The following is a 26,097-nucleotide window of genomic DNA, read 5'->3' on the forward strand; positions in this document are numbered from 1 at the left end:
TAGAGTAATTGGTGCAACACCCTACTCGTATTCTTGACCGTCTTGGAGATACGACCAACATTCTTGACCATTTCCTGACCTCTAATCCTTCTGCTTATGCTGTCATCCTCTCTTCTCCGTTGGGTTCCTCTGATCACAATCTCATATCTGTATCTTTTCTTATCGCTCCAATCCCTCCTCAGGATCCCTAAGCGAAGGTGCCTCTGGCGTTTTTCATCTGCTAGTTGGGGGGACCTGAGGAGGTATTTTGCTGATTTTCCATGGAATGACTACTGCTTCCGTGTCAGAGAACGTCTTTGTGTGCCGAGCGCATAACAGAGGTGATAGCGTCTGGCATGGAGTCGTACATTCCTCACTCTTTTTCTCGACCTAAACCTTCCATATCTTTGTTTAACACAGCTTGTTTTCGTGGCCCACAAATGGTACTTAAGCCTTCCATTACCAGAATCTCATGCACTTTATATTTCTGCCCGGAACCATGCCAAGTCTGTTCTCCAACTAGCCAAAAACTCCTTCATTAATAGAAAATGTCAAAATCTTTCATGATCTAACTCCCCTCGTGATTTCTGGCATCTAGCCAAAAATATCTCCAGTAACTTTGCTTCTTCTTTCCCTCCTTTATTTCAACTAGATGGCACCACTGCTATCACATCTGTCTCTAAAGCTGAACTCTTCGCTCAGACTTTTGCTGAAAACTCTACCTTGGATGATTCTGGGCTTGTTCCTCCCTCTCCTCCACCTTCTGACTACTTCATGCTACCTATTAAAATTCTTCGCAGTGATGTTTTCCATGCCCTCGCTGGCCTAAACCCTCGGAAGGCTTATGGACCTGATGGGGTCCCTCCTATTATTCTCCGAATCTGTGCCTCCGTGCTTGCACCTTGCCTAGTCAAACTGCTTTAATTTCCTGCCTATCTAAAGTTTTTAAATTTATCCTCAACAGGAAGATTCTTAAACATCTATCGCTTCATAACCTTCTATCTGATCCCCAGTATGTTTTCCGTCAAGGCCTCTCTACTGGTGATCTTCTGTCTTTTTCTTACTGAGTCTTGGTCATCCTCTTTTAGAGATTTTGGTGAAACTTTTGCTGTTGCTTTGGATATATCAAAAGCTTTTGATAGAGTCTGGCACAAAGCTTTGATTTCCAAACTACCCTCCTACGGATTCTATCCTTCTCTCTGTAACTTCATCTCAGGTTTCCTTTCTGACCGTTCTATTGCTGTTGTGGTAGACGGTCACTGTTCTTCTCCTAAATCTATTAACAGTGGTGTTCCTCAGGGTTCTGGCCTGTCACCCACTCTCTTCTTATTATTCATCAATGACCTTCTAAACCAAACTTCTTGTCCTATCCACTCCTACGCTGATGATACCACCCTGCACTTTTCTACGTCTTTTCATAGACGTCCAACAATTCAGGAAGTAAACATTTCACGCAGGGAAACCACAGAACGTCTGACTTCTGATCTTTCTAAAATTTCTGATTGGGGCAGAGCAAACTTGGTATTGTTCAATGCCTCAAAAACTCAATTCCTCCATCTATCAACTCGACACAACCTTCCAGACAACTATCCCCTCTTCTTCAATGACACTCAACTGTCCCCCTCTTCTACACTGAACATCCTCTGTCTGTCCTTTACTTATAATCTGAACTGGAAACTTCACATCTCATCTCTAGCTAAAACAGCTTCCGTGAAGTTAGGTGTTCCGAGACGTCTCTGCCAGTTTTTCTCATACCCCCCCCCACCTGCTAACCCTGTACAAGGGCCTTATCTGTCCATGTATGGAGTATACTTCACATTTCTGGGGGGTTCCACTCATACCGCTCTTCTAAACAGGGTGGAATCAAAAGCTTTTCGTCTCATCAACTGCTCTCCTCTAACTGTCTTCAGCCTCTCTCTCATCTCCGTAGTGTTGCATCTCTAGCTGTTTTCTACCGCTATTTTCATGCAAACTGCTCTTCTGATCTTGCTAACTGCATGCCTCCCCTCCTCCCACGGCCTTGCTGCACAAGACTTTCTTCTTTCTTCCGTCCACCTCTCTAATGCAAGACTTAACCAGGATTCTCAATCATTCATCCCTTTCTCTGGTAAACTTTGGAACTCCCTGCCTGCTTCTATATTTCCACCTTCCTATGACTTGAATTCCTTCAAGAGGGAGGTTTCAAGACACTTATTCTTCAATTTTTTTCACTACCGCTTTGGACACATTTCTGGGACTGGCATCTCTTGGCTTTTTTTTTTTTTGTTGCCCTTGGCCAGTGTCCCTCCTACATAATAAAATAAATAAATAAATAAATAAATAGACAAGCACGTACCTAAACAAATAAATATAAATAAAATAAATTCATAAATAAGATAAACTAAAAATGTAATAATAATAACAACAACAACAACAACAACAACAACAACAACAACAACAACAACAACAACAACAATAATGATAATAATAATAATAATAATAATAATAATAATAATAATAATAATAATAATAATAATAATAATAAACTAAAAGTAAACAAAAACTTAAAATAAATAGACAGACAAATTATATAGAGTAAATATAAATCAAAAGAATTAAATAAAATCTAAAACAAAACTTAATAAAAAATAATTAGGTACATAGGTAAATAAGAAAATAATAATATACAAATAAATAAACAAACAAATAAATAAATAACTAAACACCAACATCTGTCGCAAACAATTGCCCTAACACGAACAACTCTCTTATTAACAACTGTCCTATTAACAACAAGTGTCCTAATGCTAACAACTGTCCTCTTAGCAACTGTCATACCAACAACAAGTGTCCTGACAACAAGTGCCCTATTAGCAACAAGTGTCCTGCCACCAACACGTGTCACCAGCAGCTGTCCTGGCGCCAACAAGCCCCCTGATGGTCATGCAGAGCCACGTGGCGGGACGGTATACCTGCGTCGTGAGAAACATCGTGTAACGAGTGATTGTGAAACGTCTGTGGCTTCTTGTGAGAGAGAGAGAGAGAGAGAGAGAGAGAGAGAGAGAGAGAGAGAGAGAGAGAGAGAGAGAGAGAGAGAGAGAGAGAGAGAGACGAAATAGAGACGAAATAGAGAGAGAGAGAGAGAGAGAGAGAGAGAGAGAGAGAGAGAGAGAGAGAGAGAGAGAGAGAGAGAGAGAGAGACAGAGAGAGAGAGAGGGAGAGAGAGGGAGAGAGAGACGAAATAGAGAGAGACGAAATAGAGAGAGAGAGAGAGAGAGAGAGAGAGAGAGAGAGAGAGAGAGAGAGAGAGAGAGAGAGAGAGAGAGAGAGAGAGAGAGAGAGAGAGAGAGAGAGACCTAAGACTACTAAGGTGATACTAGAAGAAAAGGACAGAAAAGCAGAAGGCTCTCTCCCCACCCTCCACTCCCTTCGGCATAAGCCGTGCAGGAAAAACAGATCGTAAAGAAATACCTTATGGGGTTAGAGGAAAAAGAAAAAAAAAAAAAACGAAGTAAATTTTTGTAGGAAAGAAAGAAAATAAACAAACTAAGGTACCCACATTTCCTGAGGGCAAGGAAGTTAATCACTAGCAAACAAACGCTGTTAGCCGCGGATTGCAGGCAAGATATTTATCAAGACGGCGTTTAAAAGTCTCAGCAGTGTTGCAGTCTATCACGTCTCGAGGAATCCTATTCCATAGATTTAGAACTCGATGGAAATTTTTTATTTATTTATTTTTTTTTATTCGTGAGAGTTGAAGCATTTCCCAACAATTTTGCAACCGTTTCCTAACGTGTAATTTGAAGAGTCTATCGTGAAATATTTACTGCAGCCCATGTTATCAATGCCTTTGATGATCTGAAACACCTGTATTAAGTCGCCTCTAAGTCTTCTTTGTGTTAATGGGAAAAGATTTAATTCTTTAAGACGTTCTTCGTATGATTTGTTTCTTAGGCTTGGTATCATTTACGCCGAACTCTTTCTAATTTATCAATGTCTTTCAGGTAGTAGGGGCACCATGCTTGAACGCAATATTCCAGAAGGGGACGGACTAAAGAGTTATACAAAGTGAGGATTGTATCCTTAGATTTATATTCAAAAGATCTGCCGATTAAGTCAATTACATTATTTGCTTTCTTTACGACTTGTGAACATTGTTGGCTAGGTTTTAAGTTACTCGATATCATCACTTCTAAATCAATTTCTTTGTCAATACTTTTAAGTTGGGTACCATTTAAAATATACTTTGCTTTCTCGTTTTTGTACCCTATGTGAAGCACTTTGCACTTATCTGCATTAAAACTCATCTGCCATGTTTGTCCCCACTCAGTCAATTTGCCTAGATTTTCCTGTATTTCTGTTACTTGTTCATTAGAGACTACGGAATTCACAATTTTGGTGTCATCAACAAACTTCGATATTATACTGGTAACATCCTTATCTATGTCGTTGATATAAACAAGGAAGAGAACAGGTCCTAAGACTGATCCCTGTGGTATCCCGCTGGTTACGTTAGTCCACTTGGATGCTTTTCCACTTATTACTACTCTTTGTTTACGGTTATTTAACCGGTTTTTAACCCATCGCAACACGTCACCTTGGATACCGTGTGATTTAAATTTAATCAGTAAGCGTGTGTGGGGGACTTTGTCAAAGGCCTTTTGAAAATCAAGATATATTATACCACTTTACTCTCGTCGTACTGGTTCAGAGAGAGAGAGAGAGAGAGAGAGAGAGAGAGAGAGAGAGAGAGAGAGAGAGAGAGAGAGAGAGAGAGAGAGAGAGAGAGAGAGAGAGAGAGAAACACACACACAAAGTATTTCGGCCATTATGAATAGAGTAAACTTATGTGTGATTATTTACCTGGACTTCCTTCCTGGCTTTCCTTAACATAGCTTTCCTCCCAGCTTACCACATGAAACTTTAGGTATCCAGATTGCAATACGAAACTGTAGGTGCCCATAAAATTGGTATCAAGTCGGTTAGGAAAAGGATATTAATGACTAAGACTATAAAAACTCTGTAAAAGCTTGTAACAGAATAATTTTATTGCTGCGAGATAAAAGAAACTGATTTGCAGTATGCTGAGGCTTGTGTGTCTCGTCACTTACATTATTTCTTAATGATACATGCCTAAGGTAACGAAAAATAACCTGGCATGCATATTTACATTGATGGGCTAAGACCATTCATGGCAAATGCTACACCATGCTTCTCTCGTTAACCAATTGCCATCTCTCGCTCGTTATCAGTATGTCTTGCTCCATTAATTCCCCTTCCGACAAAAAAAAAAAAAAAAAAAGACGTACTTAAGTAAATGAGAAACAGACCATTCATGCCAAATACGCCAACTACCTTACCTCGCTCGTTATCCAGTTACCTCCCGTTCGTTATCCAAGTGTCCCTTGCATCATTAATTTCCTTTTTTTATATTTTGCTATTACTTATGATTTAACGAAATCTACCGAGAACCGTGGACAAAATATATATAAAACTCTGAAATTGGTCACTCATATCTAACAAACTTGCAAGCATAATTCACTCGTTGTCACAGTTGGCAAGGAGCATCAATTTCATCGTAAACGTTAGCCTGTACATGCACTATTTATTTCTGCCATATACACAGCTAACAAAATATTCCACCAGCACATTCGAAGTCATCCGAATCTGTAATGACAGAAAAATTATGAAAATATCACTCGTGGCTTGCCAACATTTTTCACGCAATTAGTCTGCTTACCTCTGTAGTAGTAGTAGTAGTAGCAGTAGTAGTAGTAGTAGTAGTAATAGTAGTAGTAGTAGTAGTAGTAGTAGTAGTAGTAGTAGTAGTAGTAGTAGAAAATAATAATAGTTAAAGAAATAAAATAATAAACAAATAAATCATCCGGTCAGGTTTAAAGGGCTAGAGTGTGAAGATTATTTCTGCCGTCACCGCCACCACCACCACTACCTGAGTGCCTTCGGTAATAAATGCCCCAAACCCTTGTACCCTACAGCCAGCGGGCGATGAACATAGCCACAAATATCAATAATACTTGTCTGCACTCACGTGTCTCCCTGCTGCCTTGATGTCTCTACTCCTCTTATGACTCGTGACGCTTCTGCTCTTCTCTTATTTCGCTCATTTTCCTCTTCCTCTTATCTTATTAATTTTGTCCATATATTATTTTACTTTTACTTTTCTTTTATTTTCACATTAGTTTTCACTATACTTAAATGCTTCTCATCTTTCCATTCTTTAAATAGAAACAAAGAAACGAAGTGAGAAGACATGCAGCTTTGCCTCTCTCTCCTTTATTTTATTGATATTTAATCCCCTTCCTCTGTCTGTATTTCAACCGTATACATTTTAGCATAGTACTTTATACTCCGTTATATTTGTGTGATTTCCTAATAATCTTTGTATTCCTACGCCTCCTTTTTTTTTTTTTTTTTTTTTTCTGTGTGTGTGTGTGTGTGTGTGTGTGTGTGTGTGTGTGTGTGTGTGTTTTTACTTGCGTTTATGTGCGTACTTTCCTTTCAATAAATTGTTAAACTGTCAAGTTGTGAAGACCTACTTATGTATTTATTTTTTTTTTTCGGGTAGGAAGAGGGAGTGGGACCCTTAGCTTTCATAATGATTATTTATTTATTTATTTATTTATTCATTTATTTATTTTTACCCAGCGGGCGTGTGTGGGAGAACGGTGATACTTCACTGAATGACTCCCAACTCAAGCTCAGGCTCAAGTGAGACAGCGCCGTAAGGAAAGCTCAATCGTGACTTGACGGACTGTTCTTTAACTCATTCCTGCCATGGCCACGTTCTTCGGCGAGGTGAGATATTTGGTGTCCAGGGCCTATGACGAAGAGGATGACGATGAGGACACTCCGGGGATAACGTGAGTACTGACACTGGTACGCATGTGTATGCCTTGCCTTCTTGCCCTCTGTTGCCCTTGTCATGACATCCCCGCCTTTGCTTTGTTTGCCTGTCATTCAGCCTCTCAGGATGACATAGCCGGGGTACCAAGGGCAGGGGGCAGGTTGGGACAAGGGTCACAGCTAGACCAACCGTATTTTATTTTATTTTACTTATTTATTTTTTTATTTATTTTTATTTTTTTACCTATTTATTTATCTCTATCAATGTATTTGTTCATTCCTGTAATTGGTAATGCGCAAGAACCACAAGGCTTCAAAGCAGTGTTAATTTCCTTTATATTTGTAAGTTGTTATTATTTTATTATTTATTTATTTATTTATTTATATTTTTTTGGTTCAAATATTGTTGCAGTCTATTGGAGCCCTTCACCTGGTTGACTTCCCAGTTACTCTGGCCAGTCACGCTATTCAAAGGAATTGACTCTGAAATACCAGGATAGCTCTATAGATACATCAGTCCATCAGAAATTGTGTTAGTTAAGGGTTTGGCAGAATGTAGGACTGAGTCATGTACCTTATGCAGAAAGCGCAGAACTCTAGATAATTGTTGTATACAATTTAATTATAAAAAGATGCAGTATTGCAAAGGGCCATAGGATCAAATTCTACCCCTCTGGCAAATACATGCATGTGTAAATTGTTGTACCAAGTTTCAAGCTAGGTGTGTATTCCAGTGGTTGTATAGTTTGTGGAATAAATATAGTCATGAGAATCTAGAGTACCAATATTCTTCAACCTTAGGAAGCCAAAGCCAAACTTACAAGAACCATGACATAATGCTGCATCCTGTCTGACAGATTTTTTTGGCTTTAGCATGGAGACAGAGAGAGAGAGAGAGAGAGAGAGAGAGAGAGAGAGAGAGAGATGTAGTTATTAGGTCTAGCAGATGTCATAAAACTTAACTGCTTAGTGTGCTTTGTTACATCTGAAATTTAATAGCATTCCTCCACTTTTGCTTGCTAGGTATACAAAATTTCAAAAAAATTGAATGGTTGTTAAGGTTTAGAAGAAAAATGTTTAACTGAACATTATGCACTGTAAACTTTTTGCTTAATTATCCCATACATTATTTATCACAAAGATGTTCCATTTTTAAATGTAAAATATTGTGAATGAAAAAAACACACACACACACACACACACACATTCCAGGTTCAGCAGAGTGCCATTTATTGGCAGAGTGGAACCATAAGTGATGACATAAAATAAATTAATAAATAAAATAGCTAATAAAGCACCTAAATCTTTGTGTCACTCTAGGTACAATGTTTGTCTGGAGATGAGTGAGGGAGGCCAAGGGAAGATGAAGAGTGTGGAGGCTTTGCTCATCTCTTATGGAACTCTTGTGACAGGCAAGACAAAACATATTTACCAGCTGTATTGATGTGCCAGTTACTTCTCATAAGATATGCTTCTTACACACTGAATATTAGGATGGTGTAACAGTATTGTTTCTCATATGACAAACTTTGGATTCAGATTTCTGTGAGACGTTGGTGCTGAGTGAGCAGTGCCAGGAGGTGGGCAAAGTATATGTTGAGGCACAGAACAGCCCTTCAGTGGAGGACACAGGGGACTTCCACCCTCGCAAGCCTGTTCCCTCATGCCTCTTTCTCACTCCAACTTCCCTTTTAGTGTGTTGTGTCAGCAAAGATGTGACTGCTGTTGTTGCTCCAAAGTTTGCACAAAAAGTAAGTTGATCCAAAATTGTACACTTTGCTGCCTCATTCAATAGCAGCAAGTTTGGTGAACCTCTTATTTTGTCAATAAACCCCAAATTGAAACAATAAAACTTATCTTTGTCCTGAATTGATATTCTGAAATAACTGTTGTATATAATATTTTTTGCAGCTATTGTCTCTCATCAAGCCGTCATGTCTGGTGATGGTGCTCTCGTCACACCACTATGACGCACTGAAAGGTAACTACACACCACAGGGAGAAGACAACTGTGTGGTGCACTCATTGCGCTCCTCAACTTTCCCTCATATTCCTATTTACCCCCAACTGCCACAGCCAGCCATCCTGGACTCTGTTCCTGCTGCAGGTCAGTGAATCTTACCCAGTTCATCTCCATTATTTGTAAGTAAATAAGCACATGTTAGACAAGGATTGTTTGTGCAACATTCATTTTGTATTAAATTTGTCACTTTCTGTAGCTTTAAGTCCACCAAAATAGCCAGTGCTATTCTTTCACTTCTATAATTGTGATATTAGGTTCTAATCTTTCTTCCTCAATCAGTGATGACAGAGTGTGTGGTGGGTCAGCGGCAATGTGTGGCGTACTCAGTGTTCACAGAGACATATTCCACCGGGGACTTGGACCTGGTTGCTGGGGCCTTACAGAGGGTGTTCAAGGGCAAACCCTTCCAGAAGTATGTGTCTGTAGGGCTGGACGTCAAGAAACTACACCAGTACCGCACCACCAATCCTTGCCGGGAAAACCTTGACCTTTATTTGTAAAAAAAAAAAAAAAATCTTCTAATGTGCTAATTCTTTTTGCTCTTGAATGAATGCATTATATACTTAGTGTGATAGTGTAAAATTAAAAATGTTTTACATATTTTAAGTTTCTTAAATTTCCTGCTTACATGTCAGTTGAAGGCTTTACTTCTTTTTAAACCACTGTGGGGACTCCAAACAGGAGCAGCTGAGAGGAGGAGGCTCTTGTGAGAAATTACCTAAGATGATCTGATTTCCAAAAATCACATTCATGCATTTTGTCATAAAGATTAGACTCATGCTTCATGGCATCAGACACTTTCCAGTGAATAAACTGTTTTAAATGTTAATTAAGAATGCAGGGGTACATAAACATCAGGAATAAAGTAATTTTTATTTAAGGAATCTTAATACCGCATAGAAATTCTATTAAACAAGAATTTTAAACATTAAAGCCATACACATAAGAATGACTAGAGCTGAGAATAATACTAAAATAACAATAACCTTTAAATAAAACTAAATTATAAATACATAAATGTATAACAAGAGAGACAAGAAGGTAGTTGCCAGCAGGGCCACACACCCGACAACAAACAAGATTCCAAGCAATGAAACATCTGGCACTCGTCCCGAGCAATTACACCACCACACACACTATATCTCGTATCACATGCCTCTTGGTGCCTCCTGCCAGTGCCAAGTACCACATTCTAATACCTTCAATAACTGAAAACTATGACCACATGATAGGGGTCATGCCAACACCTAACAATCCAAGCTCTTCTCAAGTGGGTAACTTTTTAAAAAACTGAAATGTATAATTTTAGATAAACTATTTCTACAGAGTCCATACCAGCGGTAATGAATATTGCTCGAGAAATGAGTTACAATGTTCCACACAAATCAGGAATGGGAGACTGTGATGTTTACAGTTTATTAAGGAGCATCATCAGTATGTCATGTCATCATATCAGGCACAGCAATAGTGAACATCTTCACTACTTAAATATATAGATAAATATGAAGAAAATGTGATGTATTACATACAATGGAAGAAGTAAGTCACCTACCATAGGAATATCATGGCAAGAAAGGATATCTTTGGCACGACACACCTGCTCAACACCCAGTCTGAAGCCTCAGCTCCAAAGAGGTGGACCAAGAGCTCCCCACACCTTAGTGATGTGTACCAAACCCTTGTGCAGGTACAAACATGGCCAAATTTCCTCTTCTCTGCAAACCCTGAGAATTATTAATTCTGATCTTGTCTATAAAACACCTGCTCTTATACAATGCCATGGATTCCAACACAGATGCTTTTAGACTCATAAGTCAATGATTCAAAGTGCTTGCAGAGAGAACAGGATTTTGGCTCATGATCAAACTAATAGTAACTGTGGTGCAAGATGCAGGAAAACATACATTCACTTTTACTGCCATCTGAAGTGTGTCCAATTCAGAAGATTTCAAATGTAAAAGGTTTAACATGAAATAGAGGAAAATACAAATACTGGCTGGAAAAAATCATAAATAGTACTGAGATTAAGTATATCATTTGAGGCAATAAAGGCAAGGAGATTAATATTACCATAGCTTAGATATTGCAGATAATACTGTGATACCAAACTTGTGGATAATAGGATGCACTAAAAAGCCTGAGTTACACATATCACCAAGAGCTAATTTGCTAAATTAAACTTTTCCTCAAAATCACATCATACTACAGAGTTCATTTACTCTGAAATTTAATTTTGTCATTATTGTAATATAGGAAAAGACTCTAAATTTACATAAACTCTTCATATACATGGTAAACAAGGTATGTACAGGGATATAAAATATCTGTAAGAAAATAATTGGACAGACACACACAGATGACAACACGAGCCGAGCAGAACAAATCACGACAGTTTGTGAGCCAAGTTTGTGTACATTTGTATGAGCAGAAAAACCATTATGTGGCATGTTATAAAGTACAGCTCCCCGCCAGGCATGAACACTTATGTGTGAGCAAGCCATCACAGAGTAACTTACTGCACTGCCTGGTAACCTTGCAGCATTAGGATTGGTCTGTTGGGGACACACTGTGAGAAGCTTAACAATGGTTGTGGTAACTCAAAAGCTTACTAAGGCACACAGGTATATAGGTCATTCAGCAGTATTGGGCCTCTTTCCAGCTTGCTCTCCTTTTGGGAGAAAACACTGCCAATGGAGGATGGCAGCCTAGGATGTGTCCTGTCACTCGGCGCCAACACCACACTTACAGTAACACTGAACACACCAAATATACACATGGCCACATGGCATTACATGCTCAGCCATTAATGGTTATCTACATACCCTGTAACACACAAGGCAAGTCTCTACTCACTTGATCATCATTTTTTTTAACTTTTACTGGACAGGTTCCCTATTTGCAGTTTCTGTTCATTAATCATCTAAGTCTGATAAAATTAAAATGTAGACATGACCTCTTTTAAGAGTTTCAAATACATCTTCCAAAAGTACATCTTATAACTGTAACTAACTTAATCATACAACACTGATTCACCAACACATGATGCATAATGTAGTTCAAATCAGTATCTGTAAGTTGTACAGAATCTAATGTACACTGAAACATGGAGACTGCAAACACTGACTTACTGAGCAACAAGGGCAGCTTATTGCTCACTGTATCTGTGAACCTTTGACAAGTCAGGAATGAAATGCACACACACACACACACACACACACACACACACACACACACACATTACTCTTTTCTTCACCGGCATCTTGTACCTGCCATTCCACCAAAGGCCAACACAAAAGCAACCTTGCTTGAGGCTGCTACTGGTGGCTATCACAATCTCTCACTCAGTCATGGACACGTATTTTGTTACCAATGTACGTCAGAAAACATTAGGACTTAGAAAACACCATGGTACACAATTTCAATCTGCTATCTCTTCTAAAATACTGACTTGTATATCAACAGTTTCAATCTCCCAATTCTTAAGCTTGTTTCTCATCTCAAAGAGAGATGGACATTGCACAAGTTCCATTTACTTCTATGCATACATTTTAACCCTGCACTCCACTTTTCTCACTTCACTGCCCCATTTCTCCTTTTCTTTGAACAATAATAGAACTTTTCCTCTCAAAATATAAGGAACTACCTTCTCACATCCCACATATGCATTTTTCCTACATATATACACACCCTCATCTCTCCAAGTGATTCATTCATCTCAGAGTGCTGCACTCACCACATTTTCACCCTTACAGAAGTACAACTTATTGGAATGCACATGAATCACCCAAACACTGCCTTAGCTTCACTGTGTAATGCCTGCTAGGACTAAGACACTTAATATGGTGTCAATTAGTTTAAATGGACAATATTTACATTTATTGTACAAAACATTCTCTAATGATGAAAACCACTGTATACTTACATGCAAAATGTGGATGGAGATAATAGTGAATTTCCAGGTACCGTAGAGCTCCAAATGGAGAACACTTATGTATGTGTGACCCAAAGTGTTAACAAGATACAACACCTATGATAAAATAGACTGGGAGAAGCTGTGAAGTAATGTAATGTTCTAAGGCTTCTTATTTGATATTCAGACTGGACTAGATATTATGCAAAACTACACAACAGGGACTAAATCCCGTGCCTGTGTTGTTGCTCCTCCTATTAACTGCTACTGCTACCACTACCCCTACTCCTACCCTCCACCCAGCATTCATCTAGTCTTGGCCCACTGCCTATGCATGACAGTCTGCAGTCACTGTCCCTGAGAGCCCAACATCCAGTATAGCCAAATATAAGGTACTGAAGCTCTTTCACTTTCACCCAAAATAACAGAACAAATCAACAAACACAAGATACCCATCAGACACACCTTCCTTAAGTAGTAACAACTCTACTCAATGACGGATAGCTCAGACAGGGTGCCATCACCAGTGTCCAATAGAGTGCCCTCCTCCATGGTGACCCCTAATAGCACACTTTGACCTCCCACCATCCCAGCTTCCTCTTGCCCTTCTACTGGCCCTACCACTGAGGGAAGGCTGGCTGGGGTGGAGGTCAATTGGGTCTTGAGTGCCCGGGCTAGCATGGCCGAGGAGGTCAGTCCCATCCGTTGGGAATGCTTGAGAGAGTTTAGGGTGCTGGCTGGAATGGCCACTGAGATGGTGGATGTGGTAACTGCCAATGAGTGCTGGGAGGACTTGGTACTAGCTTGGAGCACTTTGCCAAGTTCCAGCTGCTGTATACCATCAGTTTTTAGCTGGATAAGGTTGCCCTTCCCATCCTCACTGCAGAAGTCATGGTCAGGGTCAGATTTCACAAGAGCAGCAATCTTTCCTTCAAGAGGCTGTGAAAAGAGCAGCTGACCATTAGGTAGAGCTTTTAAGGCAAGCTTCCCTCCACTGGCTGCAAGAAGACCTGACAAATTGATGCTGGATATGGTGGTGGTGGTGGTGGTGTTGGTGGCACCTTTAGAGGCTGCCACTGAACCTCCCTTGATAATCTGTCCTGTGACAGTGATCTGGTTGGGACTTGAATCAGTCCCACCCATGTCACCAATGGTCTTTTCACTCTCTGAGGTCAGACTAATGGCTTTCTTGGTAGTGGAGACCTGGTTGGCTGGCACCTGCAGCACCTCCCCTGTGTTAGTGGTGACAGCAGTAAGATTCTCACTCTTGTGAGTCTGGCCACAGTGGGCCTTGAGCCCTTGATTGGTGCAGTAACTCTTGCCGCAGTAACATCGGTATGGCTTCCTCACTCTGTTGTAATGTACAGTATGTCAGTCTTTTATCTTTCTTCAGTCATACTTAAAAGTATGTCAATCTTTTATCTTTCCTCATTCAATAAATCAATTAATCAATCAATAAATGTATACAAACAGAGGAAAGAACAATAAGGTCCTTTGTACTAATAAAAAAAAAAAAAGAGTGAGAGAATGAGGAATATCATAGCCAAGAATAAAAACTGATAAAGAGGATATAAGCATGGTATGAATGAATGTCACCCTGGGTGGTAATATAAAATAAAGAAATTGTATACAGGTACAAAATTCAGTAAATACCAGCAAGCAGAAGATACTTACTTGCTGTCTTTTTTGTGGGCATTCTTGGCATGGTATTTGATCCCATTGATATTTTTGTACCTTTTCCGACACCCAACCACAGGGCAGACATAAGGCCTGTCCTCAGTGTTACTGCCAGTGTGGCCTCTGAAAAGGAGTATGGCTTGTGACCATGTGACTAGTAGTACTGAATGATTACAGTACATGAGTGAAGGGAGAGTAAAAACACAATTTCCAGTCAGTGAAGAGGAAGAAAAGGAGCTGGTAAACATGCATCTACAGCACCCTGCACTTACTTGCTTGCCAGCTTGATGATGAGGTCAGCTGGTATTTCATCCTGTGTGGTCCATGAGTCATTGCTGTCCTCATTCTCACTGATGAGTGCATCCTCATCATCACTCACTGCAATGTTAGAGTTCACTGAAGCCACAGAACTGGGCACTACACAGGCTAAGTGCGACTCACCTCAACAACAGGCAATGTTTTTGTTCATGAAGGGTATGTCCATCAGTTTTAAAAAGAAGTACTAATTGTTCATTAGAGAAGGAGTTGGAAAAATGATGTTGGTGGACAAATTTTAAATCCTTCCAAGAGGAAGAAAGCAACAATATGTGAATTGTCCTGAAGACAAAAATATGAGTAGTGTTGATCACTTATGCACTTGTACTGAAAATATTGTTTGTTTGCCATACATACAAAATGTATATACATGTATGACTGCATTCTCACAGAAACAGACACAGATGAAATATCTTGCATTCTAATTGAAAGAATATACATAATGAATAAAGTGATGAGAATATCACAATAGACTTAGTGAACATGACCAAGCCAACACATCTTCTTTTACATGATATACAATAAAACAAGTTTCTTATGAATTCAAACCCATAAACATGAATATAATTCTTCCAATCTTTCATAAGAATTTTGTTCCACAGTGTCTGCTTAAAAAAAGCCTGATGCAAGCAATGAATAAACACCCATTAGAACATATTGAATTACTGTGCACAGTGAAGACTTCCCCCAACAAGCCAGCATGTTCCACCAACACCCAGGGTTCCCGGCAGTATGCAGGGGGTCCACCTGGCTCCCCCTGCCTGCCACTACACTAGAAAGAGCAGAGAGATCAGGCAACTGCTGGACTCTTATAGGCCACAGCTTCTCCGCATAACTTCAGGATGCATAAGAGAAAGCAATGTCTGTCACCTGGGGGGCTGTTACTGACAGCGCTGACAGGAGTGCTCTCGCGTGTGGAGGATGGGGTTCCCACGCTGGAGCCTCCCATGCTTGAGCCTCTGCCGTTCGAGCTGGCCAGACTCGAGACGACACTCGGCTAGAATGAGTGGTTCGATCTTCACCAACTCAGTTGTATTTTGCCTTTTAACACATCTCCTTTACTTATAATCTAAAAAAAATCTACCATGTGTATTTATATTCTGGCCTTCACTTACTGCTTCTTACCTTTTATTTGATACAACTCATTTTTTCTCTCACCATTTTGCTTCCTCACATTTTCAAGCTCAATCATAACTGTGAATATTTAGCATTTTATCAACAGTGATAGTAACTCTCCCTCTCTCTCTTTCAGCTTTAACATTCAGAGCCTGAACTGTAAGATGATAAATCCCAAATTCATAATACCACCATAACGTACCTATAACATTGCAAAAAACCTATATAAATAAGTCAAACACACTACCTGGCACAGACACTACTTTTAGCAAATCTCATGAGCACAGGAAAGCAAACTCACTATCATATCATTATGCACAATGTCACGTATTTCCATGCACTGCAGAAGACAAGCCACACCACAATCATCTAACCTTAGCTGAGGGGATGAGTGTGGATGTGAGGTGGATTGCAGTCCCTGAGGTGGGACTGCTGCTGGCAGGTGGAGATTTGCCATTGGTGGTTTTGCTATAGGAGGAATTGCTTTTGGAGTGAGAGAGCTTCTGCACCTTGGCATTTGGGCCACCACCTGCCTTGCTGAGGGAATGCTTCCTGGAGATGGTTCTTGGGGCACCAGGGCTGAAAAACCTCAGCACTGTAGAAAGCGGGAGGCATGACGGCTGCTGAGTCTCCTGCACAGCCTCCTTGACTGGATCAGTGATAGTTTCTGGTGATGCAGAGAGTGACAACCAACAATTTTTATGGGTTTGCTTAACAGTGTTTCCTGTAAAATCTATCAAATACTTAATTAATATTATGATTTATTTCTTGTCTTCCTTTAGAATTACTATTTATTTCATATTTTGCACATGCCGATAATGACCAACATATCTTTCCAGTCATTCACAACACTTCATGAGCATGCCTTCTGGTTGATCTAACTGGTGTATTATATATGCACAGTGGGCCACCTGTCTCCACCTTGACATGCCTAGTGCTGCAGGGTAGGTATATCCCCAGATTACCTTCACTGAATTTTGCAGTAAAATTTTGTTTTACAAATTTTTGGTTGTTATATATATATATATATATATATATATATATATATATATATATATATATATATATATATATATATATATATATATATATATATATATATATATATATATATATATATATATATATATATATATATATATATATATATATATATATATATATATATATATATATATATATATATATATATATATATATATATATAACTGTATTTATAATATTGGCCATCACATAACACAACAAGTGACATGCCCACACAGTTTTAACTGTTTATTTCCATCCCATGTAATCATTCGTCCATCTACCTTAAGAGACACACTAAAGAGAGCTAGAAAGCGTGCCCTGAGAGCACTGAGGTGCGGCGGTGTGTCAAGGTGAGTAGCACGGGCAGCAGGTGCAGGCATGACGGCAGGGGGAGGAGGGTGACCCGAGGCGGCGAAGGTCACTGCACCAAGTATACCGTTACTCAGTCTCACACACCCGCGCCTTCCCCATTGCCTGCACACTGCAACACTCACCCAACACCCACACTTAACACACCAATAAAAATCGGGTGCGACTCACACAGCCGCCTCATAAACCAAAATAATAAAAAAGTCGCAATAACGGGGCGCTGCGTCAATGCATTCTCCTTTAATATATACCAGAAGTACACAGTGCAACTTTCTTGGGTGATAAAACACACTTAACCCCCGCTTACTAACACACACATTATAAACTTACATCCAGAGAGGGCCTCAGAATCCCCCTGACAGGTAAAGGGTTACTAAGGGGCGTAACCCATTTTCTGAGTCACAATGTAAACAAACCCCTACTAAGGGTGTGGAGGGGCAGCCACCATAGGCCCCTCTCCTGCCTATCTAACGGCATAGGCAGGGGTGCTGACCATGCAGACGTAAACACTGTACCTATATGTGTGTCCTCGATATGCTGGATGAGCTCTAGAAGGTTAGGAAAGGACAATCCACAGCCATTAAACTTGCAGTGGTTCACCAGGAAGACTGCCATAATCAGCTGGGTTGGCAAAGGTCCATCGTCCGCCTCTGTATTATCCTCTATCTTACTTCTATCCTGCAGAATTGCAGCAAAAAATATGGTTGGCGTGTAATTAAGGTATATTTTCCATCTGTTTCTGCTTACTTCATATTTTTATCATCAATAATTACGTAGAACACGATAGATGTTGGGCTGATGACTGAATCAGCGCGGGGGTCGTCGCTCCCAGATGTTTTGTACTTGCTAGTTATATTAAGTATTCCACAATAAACTACACATATAAGGTGGCTATAATACGCAGCTCTTCAATATATATATCTACTAAAAGGACAGCAACATCCCCAGCCAGTGGATTAATAGCGGCACGTAGGCACTTATTGCGAAACTTTGACAGAAGCGGGATGTCGTAAAGGGCTTTTTATGAACACTGCCACCATTGTTCTTTATTATGAATTCTTTACGGTGTACTTTGCATTGCTTGTGTGGCTGATGCGTATTGATTAACGTATTTTACTTATATAACGATTACATGACGCGTTATTGTGCAAGGAACTACGCAGCGGCAGTAATGCTAATATCTACCAACATCCGTATCAACAAACTTTGTCCACTTGTTCATATCTTGTTCAGCTCATACTGCGTCATTCACGTATCCTGAAGGACTTCTTTCTCTGGGTTATACTCTAACCTAAAAACAGATGTAGGAGTCTAGAGAGGCCTCCTCCCAGCTTGCTACTTTTTTTTAAGCAAGAATCATGAACCAGACTGTGACCGAAAGGAGCTGGAAAGCAGGGAATTAGTATGGGTTAGGAGATGTCATTGAATGAGAACCTTCCATCAACAAATAATGGCCGCACAAGATCTGCATGTGTGCTGGTAGCCTTCTCTATATCTTAATTACCCACACATTCCTTCAGTCGAGCTTCGCTGTACGTCAACAGCTGATAAACAGCTACCTCGATATGTAGCACCTTCCTTGCATGGCCGCACTCAGGGGCACTGCTGGCTAAAGAGAAATTCACAGGCTAATTCAAGTTTGCCTACAGCTTTTAAAATTAGTTTACTTATTTACGTATTTTACTTTAATATAAACGCCGATCAAGACCGAATCTTCACGGTTAGGCTGTAGGTATCTTGAGTACATCGTAGGTTACAGTTACTCCTAATCGACTTCCCCGATGTTCCTTTCCATGTTATTGATGAGAAACTGACCTAAAGACCTCACTCCACTTAAAAATGTTTGTTTGGAGTCTCCAACCCACAGCTTGCCTATCCTGCAATACTCACCAGAAAATCGCGGTTTAGCAAGGCATATCTAAAATTTACTAAGAATTTCCTTCTTAGATTTTGTAAAGGAACTTAAGACATCAGAGCATAATGCTTGCTCTCAACATAGTGTAATGACACAGCAAGGCCTAATCTAGGTTTCTTTATCTTGATATTGACAAGGAAGTAACCTAATACTAACTTCCCAATGCTTGCTGGGCGTCTCTGACCCCAAGCTTCCCAACCCTGTAAGTCCATACAACATGCACAAAGCCATCGCTGTCATGCACATTGCAGAAGAAGAGACACACTTTTGTTTCAGCAGAAATGTGTATTTGGAAAGGTTCCTCTTGACGGTTATACTTGGCAACCTGTCATCACATCAGTACAGTAAACATCCTGTCAAGCATTATCAGTACAAAACACTCATACACTGACAAACTTTTAAACTTTATAACCAGACATCTAACACAAGGTACGTACTAAATGATTCACAACTAGTAAAAATTGTGTTTCGCAGTAAGTGTCAATACAGTAGTAAAACAGTATGTACAATTATCAAAGCTGTAAATCAATGAACAGCCATTTCTCACTGTACAAAATAAATATGGTAGTATTAAGATCACTTACTACAACACAGAAGCAGGACATAAAATTGCTTGGAAAGCCTTCAAGGATGCCAATACCTTGATACACGGTCTAACATGAACTGCATGAGGACACTGCATGAAGTACACACAACATAGCAGCACTGAGGTGGTGGGGGAGAGAAGGCTGTCACTAGCTAGCTTAAAACGAACCAACAACACTGGAAATAATACAAAAGGGAGTGTAATCAAGTTTGTACTGTGGGGCAACTCAGCGCACTATACTATAAGACTGGAGTATACACAGCATGGCAGGTGGGGAGTGAGGGGAGGCCAGCTTATGTACAGGATGCAGTGTCTTGGTGGAAGAGAGGCAGCTTAGGGTACATATTCCCTGAGATGACTGTGCCACATGGGCACAGGTGAGGATGAGACACACCTCCATGTAGCCTACATTCTCCAGCCCCATGAGGTGTGTCCCTTCCTGGTGATTGGTCAGATCCAACATTACAAGAAATGGCTGAGACTAGGGTTAAGGTAACGGCTAATTACAGTTGCAGTAAACGAGTGGCAGAGTTGTTCTACGATGCTAAATGTATTCCTGGAAAATCTTTAGAAAAATGGGTAAAACATTCAAAGCATCAAGTTCCTGCAACCTATTGAAACACTTTTAGTCAGAAGCAAAAATTATGCAGTGATACACTGGTGACAATGTTTCAATTTTCATAAAAATAAAAATATATAGTACATATTTCAGCAGAAATTAAACATGGATACTTTCATCTAGTCATTATATTGCACAAACTTCACACACACATACTTTTAAAACCAAATGCAGTTCACTGAAGGTATTGTTAAAAATATTACTTCGCATGACTATAGTAAGAAGGCTTCAACAGCAGTGCAGCAAAAGCACTTGGTCCAGCCACCCTGCACTCCTGTCCCACACCACCACAACCACCACCACACACTAGCCATCACTTTCAACATAATCCATACTTGAGTCACAGTACACTACTTCAATAAGTAATTAAAGCTCTGCAATACCAAGTGAAAGACGAGAGTACTGAACAGGACAAAAAATTTGCATAATACAAACAAAATAGCAATTTATTTTTCATAGTAACTGGTGTGTGTCATTAGCATCTTGCTCTTAACCCTCTGAATGCACAACTACATTGATTACCCACTACGCAATGCTTCTATGGATACAAATGCAGTATTGCCATTTAGGAGCTTCTCAGCTCCACAACAGATCAATACTCTAAAAAGAAACAAAATCCTTCAGCTCTCGCTTTATCACAGAAGAGGAACAAACACCCACTCTGGAGCAATAGTCACCTTGCACCCATTGTCCAGATAAACCAGTCATGTCTGGCAGTGCTCCATCACTGCTCACTGACAGCCCATCATGGGGCACATCACTAGAAAACCCTGAACTCAATATATGAAAAAAATGCTCATGATGATATCTCACTGGATCTTCTAATTTGTGACAAAATCCACTGCAGTGTTATGCAACATAACTTCATTCTAACAGACTAATTGGATAAAAGTGCCTCTTTTTTAAAACTACATCATTACCCCATTTCCCACAAGGAAGGGGGCAGAAAAAAAAAATGACAGTGAAAGACAAAACAAATCACCCAATGGACTGGGTAACACAGCCATTCACACTCATATCCAACAGAGCCACACAAGCCTGTTGAGTGTTCCTGGGCCATAGGCAGATAAGACCAAGCTCTGAGTCTCTGAGTCCTTAATCTGAAGAAAGATGCTTGCCCTCCTGCTACACATGGGTACATGAGGATATCTGCACCACATACATGGTGGACAATGGTGGTCATTGTGCCTTAATACCATTATATCTTGAATTTTCAATCTTCACACCAAGCAGCAAGGGCAAGGGGATCCAGACTAGGAATGGAAAGCATCAGTTGGAGAGGAAAAAGATAGCCCACTTCTATGGGCCAAACAGCCAGTCACACAAGATCCAGTGTTCATAAACACACACATGCCGTTTGACTGACTCCTGGACAGGCATCAAGTCCAGTTTCAAGGCTTATGAACTTTCATGGAACAACAGAAAAGATTAAATTCCCAGACCCAGCCCAAAAGTTTACACAGCTGCTTGTACCAAGTCAGTGTTTTGCAATGTCATCAATCCTGAATATATACAAGATCTTCCTTTGGTACAATGATGATGTAGTGCTGTGTAGTCTTCTGTAGGATGCTATCCAGAGTACAAAAGAACATGAGCTCTGGCCCAACAGGTGAAGAGCTCCAATCTCTTGGGTATCTCCTGCTGGTGATGAAAGCAGTCCTGGGAGCAGGAAAGACTAAGGAAGAGGGTGATTCATGCCTTGCTGTCTCTGTCTTTTCTGGAAACCAAATTATGAACAGACTTATCCTGGCCAGCTACTGCATACTGCTGTGTGGCTGCTGGCTGCCAGAATTCCTCTAGATATGAGAGTTTTACAACAGAAAGGCATATAAATGGACATGTGGAAAAGTGTATGAAGACCAGATCCAATATATTTGGTGATCAATTCACTCTTCTTCACTTTCCTACTTTCTTCTGGCCAAACAGTTCCATCTCTGAGGAGATGGTGTTAAGGTGTTGGTGGATCTTCATGGGATCTGAGGCAACCAAAAGCACACAAGAATTTCACATTGTTGGGAGCAGCCTAAAGCACCATACAGGGCACATGTGAAGAATACAAGTTACAAGGAAAACATGTTCCTCATGTTTCCCTTTGAGTTATCACAAGACCACCCTAAAAACCTTTCTCAAGTTCTAGCTGGTTAAGCATCATATTCATCGACATTAACATCATTTGGCTGACCATCAAGACTCACACGTCAATCAGGCTCCTCTTTGGGTCTCTGCAGCACCTCATCACAGTTAAGTAATAATAAAATATTTCACTGGTTTTCCTAACAGGTCCAATGGAAGCCAGATTTCAACAGTGTTGCCACTTACAAAGGAGGATCCCTCTATCTCTTTGTGTGATACAACAAGCTTCCCTTACACTCTTGAGACCATGGCAACATCACAACCCCTTTCTCACAGCAGTCTATCCTTAATCACAGGACACTCACTCCTCAAAAGTATTGTCCTTCTCTTCACAATCCTCACACAAGTATTTAGTTTATCAGGTCAGGCATCTTGTTGATTTGAAACACTGGTGCCTGTCCCTGTCCTTCATCTGCTTCCTGGGCTGCTGCTTCACTCAGGGCTGGGAGGGGACCAATGAAGTCCCTTGGGCTGGCCCTGCTACTGCACCCAACATCTTCCTCCTCATCTCTCTGGCTGGTCTTGGGCAAGCCACTCTCCACAAAGGCAAAATGTTGGGGCAGGTGAAGATCAAAGTTTGTGCCTGAAGGATGAAGGGTAAAGATGTCAGTATAAAAGTAGTGTTGCGTGGCATGCCATGAAATTCCAAAGCACAAATGAAAGAACAGAATTTATTACTAAACAAGGAAGAACCTTTTGCAGACATGGATTGGGAGTGAGACACACATGCTTCACAAAGGAGAAAAGTGTGAGGAAGCTTAAGATGTATAATAAAAAGAACATAAAGGTTGATAGTGAAACATGAATCCTATTGTTTCAATATTAAGTTTACAAACATGCATCCATCATATTTTATGACAGTTATTTGACCTCTAAAGGTGGACTAGATGACAAACACACCCCTACAGCATGTGCACTGCAGTGATAAGTTTTTTCCAAAAATGGTGTTTTCACCAATGCCCTGTATGGCAATTTCAGACAAAAAATCATAATAGTTGATAATGCTTTTTTTCAATGTCAATCTTTCTTCTACAAAATAAAAGAAACTGGAAGTCCCTCAGTTATAGCACAGTGGAGATGTGGTGTTAGGAAGAGGTGCTACTTCTGGCCATGATGGGGCAAACCTGTTCATGCAGGTACAGTTGACCTTGGACTTGTTCTCACACCTCACCCAACGCCACACCACAGCCAACCACGAAAAGTATTTCCACTACCAAAGCAACTGCCTTATCCATCCTATATGTCATAACATTCCCCAAGATAAAATGCAGTGAACTTCCCAATAATAGGAGTAGAGATACAGGGAATCCTAGTCACGCTCCCTTCATCCACTAACTGGATACGGAAATAGCTTTCAGCATCTCCTATTTCTATGGTCAGTTATACGGTGGGAGTTGAGGGAAACAAAAGACAAGGGTTGCCATCAGCCATCAGAGGAGGGGGTTATTCCCATACCCTGCCATCCTCTGAGGAGCTGAAATTCCTGTCAGCCACTCTTTGGTGGTTAAATCCCCCCCAAAAAAGACAAAAGTACCAAAAACAATAAATGAGGTGATACTTCTTAGCAACTGAAAAATAAAAACAGAACACACCTTGCCTGTGGTAAAAGAGGAGGTAAGATGTGGAGTATTCTTCTTCCCGAGGCTTCTGTCTTGTCACCGAGTCATCATTGAAGTAGTGCCACTCTCCTGTGACAGGACTTCGGGCAAAGGCTGTGTAATGCCCTGCCTGGGCCACTGTGACAGGCAGGGGAAAGCAAGAGACATGGCTGGTTAGAGCATGTTGCTCTCATCTCACACATTCTGAGCTATCTAACACATACCAGAGATGTGTACTACAGATGCCTCATTCTGTTTCCACACAGTTGTTCTACACTTGTACACAAAAATTTCTGGTGTATGTATGTAATCCTCAGCAGACACTTACCCCCCATGTGGCAGACACAAGCATACAGGTTATACTGCTGATTGGTATTGGTCTCCCCAGCCACATAATCTGACAGGTCCAGCCCGTCTAGAGGGAAGATCACTTTGTCATCGAGCTTTGTGCTCATTGTGCCGTGAAATAAGAATCTGCAATTGACAACGTCAATGTTAGCCTCTTATATCAGTGAATACTTAATTTGGGTGCATGTGAAATTTCTTACATTTATGTAGTGCTTTCAGTTACCACAGCACTTCAAGTTGAAGTCACAAAATTTCTCACCTTTCCAGGTGCAAGATGAGGTAGGGAGGGAAGCGCCACACTGATATGGTTTTGGTTGCCTGTTGCTTGCGGTCACACACTGGACAGAACCATGAGTCAGCTTCCTCCAAAGTCTCACTGAAGATGAATGGAGTAATGTTGTACTACACTGTTTCATATGGAATAACTTCAGTAAGAAGATAGTAATGTTTATTTAAGTGAGTTTCCTCTCACTAAAGTAGGTATACATGAGGAATACTCTGCAATTATCTATGTTCTGATAAAATAAAAAATGCTGCAAAAATTTCCATCAGTGTCCTCCATACCTCTGTGTGAAGGCTCGCAGACAGTCATAAAGGGTAAGTGGAACATTCTGCCGGAGGTCATTGAGAGACAGGTGGTCAAGAGTGGAGGCAAGCGCTTGGTGATGTTCAGGGGAGAGGGAGGTGAACCGCACGCAAAGGGTGTCCCCGGCCTGTAGCACCACTTCGGAGCCACCAAGCACCTCACAACCCCGGCAGTGGGATGAGAAGAGGCAGCGGGAACAGTTATATCCCTGAGGAGAAATTAAACTGAATATGGTGCTACTGATGAAAAGACCTTGAGAAAGTGTATGAGTGTATGATACTTATCAAATACTTCAACAGAACCAAATATCTGGACTATAGCATTTCAATCAATTTCAGAATACAACAGAATCCTACAATGTTAAATGCAAAATGGTGTCATTTAGGCCATTCCACAGATAGCAAAGAACACTCCAGTCACTTACCCTCCCGTCCACAAACAGTAGGGAGTAATTGCTGCCTGGAGGTATTCTTGGGGCAAGGGTCTGTGTGAGGGTGGTGGGACTAAGCCGTGAGGGGAGGGCAAGCAAGGCTGGGTGGCCAAGAAGTTGCATGCACCGTTTGTTGTTGTTGTCGCTTTCCTGGTCCATGCGGAACACCAGGGGAACCCGCAGTATCCTGAAGGTGGAAGAGGAACTCAAGACACCACATCAACACAACCAATGTTTCAATGTTCAGGTTATGTCACTAATGGAGAAACATGAAAGTGAACACCTTAAATATCATTCAGTACCTCGCTTTTGGCTTCTCTATCTTCCTTCGCTCCACAGGTATGAGATCTGATGGAGATAGTGAGGCTTGACACACTGGGCAGGATAGACTCTCTCCACCACCTTGGTGCTTGCAGGACATCTAGGATATAACAGTACAAGATCAGGCTAGTTTAAATTTCCAGCTCAGGATCAAAACAGCATTTGTATCTATAACAGAGAAAGAGAATAAAAAATATAAACAGGGTTTGTGTGTATGTGGCCCAGAAAGAGAAAACTAATGACAAATGGATCTGAAAAGTAAATTCTATGACCTGCCTCACAGTTGCCAAAACCTACCTCAAT

At 40.5% G+C, this 26,097-nt stretch overlaps 3 protein-coding genes across 4 annotated transcripts in view; 1 reads left to right on the plus strand and 2 right to left on the minus strand.

The window, feature by feature from the left end:
* The first annotated feature begins 6,672 nt into the window (after nucleotides 1-6,672).
* Nucleotides 6,673-9,445, plus strand: LOC135090920 (proteasome assembly chaperone 1-like). The gene is made up of 5 exons (XM_063988107.1): nucleotides 6,673-6,839; nucleotides 8,143-8,234; nucleotides 8,362-8,573; nucleotides 8,734-8,929; nucleotides 9,125-9,445. The coding sequence occupies exons 1-5, from the start codon at nucleotides 6,754-6,756 to the stop codon at nucleotides 9,343-9,345; spliced, it is 807 nt and encodes a 268-aa protein (XP_063844177.1). The 5' UTR covers nucleotides 6,673-6,753; the 3' UTR covers nucleotides 9,346-9,445.
* Nucleotides 9,446-9,704: 259 nt separating this feature from the next.
* LOC135090919 (uncharacterized) lies at nucleotides 9,705-17,928 on the minus strand. Its single transcript, XM_063988106.1, has 6 exons — nucleotides 17,774-17,928; nucleotides 16,238-16,530; nucleotides 15,618-15,744; nucleotides 14,705-14,810; nucleotides 14,430-14,555; nucleotides 9,705-14,106 (listed from the first exon to the last, which is right to left on the minus strand). Exons 1-6 carry the CDS (start codon nucleotides 17,871-17,873, stop codon nucleotides 13,242-13,244), a joined length of 1,617 nt encoding a protein of 538 aa, XP_063844176.1. The 5' UTR covers nucleotides 17,874-17,928; the 3' UTR covers nucleotides 9,705-13,241.
* Nucleotides 17,929-19,438: 1,510 nt separating this feature from the next.
* LOC135090921 (uncharacterized) overlaps nucleotides 19,439-26,097 on the minus strand; it is a 17,211-nt gene continuing 10,552 nt past the window's right edge. Inside the window, exons 13-20 of one of the 2 annotated variants that reach the window (XM_063988108.1) lie at nucleotides 26,092-26,097; nucleotides 25,776-25,894; nucleotides 25,468-25,660; nucleotides 25,022-25,251; nucleotides 24,717-24,833; nucleotides 24,438-24,583; nucleotides 24,104-24,247; nucleotides 19,439-23,094 (exon numbers count right to left, since the gene is read on the minus strand). The exon at nucleotides 26,092-26,097 is cut by the window's right edge and continues 165 nt beyond it. In XM_063988108.1, the coding sequence (XP_063844178.1) occupies nucleotides 22,862-23,094; nucleotides 24,104-24,247; nucleotides 24,438-24,583; nucleotides 24,717-24,833; nucleotides 25,022-25,251; nucleotides 25,468-25,660; nucleotides 25,776-25,894; nucleotides 26,092-26,097 (1,188 nt within the window). In that variant the 3' untranslated portion in view covers nucleotides 19,439-22,861. The remainder of the gene's footprint in view (nucleotides 23,095-24,103; nucleotides 24,248-24,437; nucleotides 24,584-24,716; nucleotides 24,834-25,021; nucleotides 25,252-25,467; nucleotides 25,661-25,775; nucleotides 25,895-26,091) is intronic. The other variant, XM_063988110.1, reaches the window with a different exon arrangement.

The sequence above is a fragment of the Scylla paramamosain genome, chromosome 36 (assembly GCF_035594125.1).
Source record: "Scylla paramamosain isolate STU-SP2022 chromosome 36, ASM3559412v1, whole genome shotgun sequence".
In the NCBI taxonomy this organism is placed as follows: domain Eukaryota; kingdom Metazoa; phylum Arthropoda; class Malacostraca; order Decapoda; family Portunidae; genus Scylla; species Scylla paramamosain.

Coding starts and splice junctions, on each gene's coding strand:
- LOC135090920 (XM_063988107.1), top strand. CDS start 6,754: ATGGCCACGTTCTTCGGCGAGGTGAGATATTTGGTGTCCAGGGCCTAT. Junction 6,840..8,142: donor GAGGACACTCCGGGGATAAC/GTGAGTACTGAC, acceptor GTGTCACTCTAG/GTACAATGTTTGTCTGGAGA. Junction 8,235..8,361: donor TTATGGAACTCTTGTGACAG/GCAAGACAAAAC, acceptor CTTTGGATTCAG/ATTTCTGTGAGACGTTGGTG.
- LOC135090919 (XM_063988106.1), bottom strand. CDS start 17,873: ATGGCAGTCTTCCTGGTGAACCACTGCAAGTTTAATGGCTGTGGATTG. Junction 14,811..15,617: donor TGTCAGTAACAGCCCCCCAG/GTGACAGACATT, acceptor CTAACATTGCAG/TGAGTGATGATGAGGATGCA. Junction 14,107..14,429: donor GCCCACAAAAAAGACAGCAA/GTAAGTATCTTC, acceptor ACATTACAACAG/AGTGAGGAAGCCATACCGAT.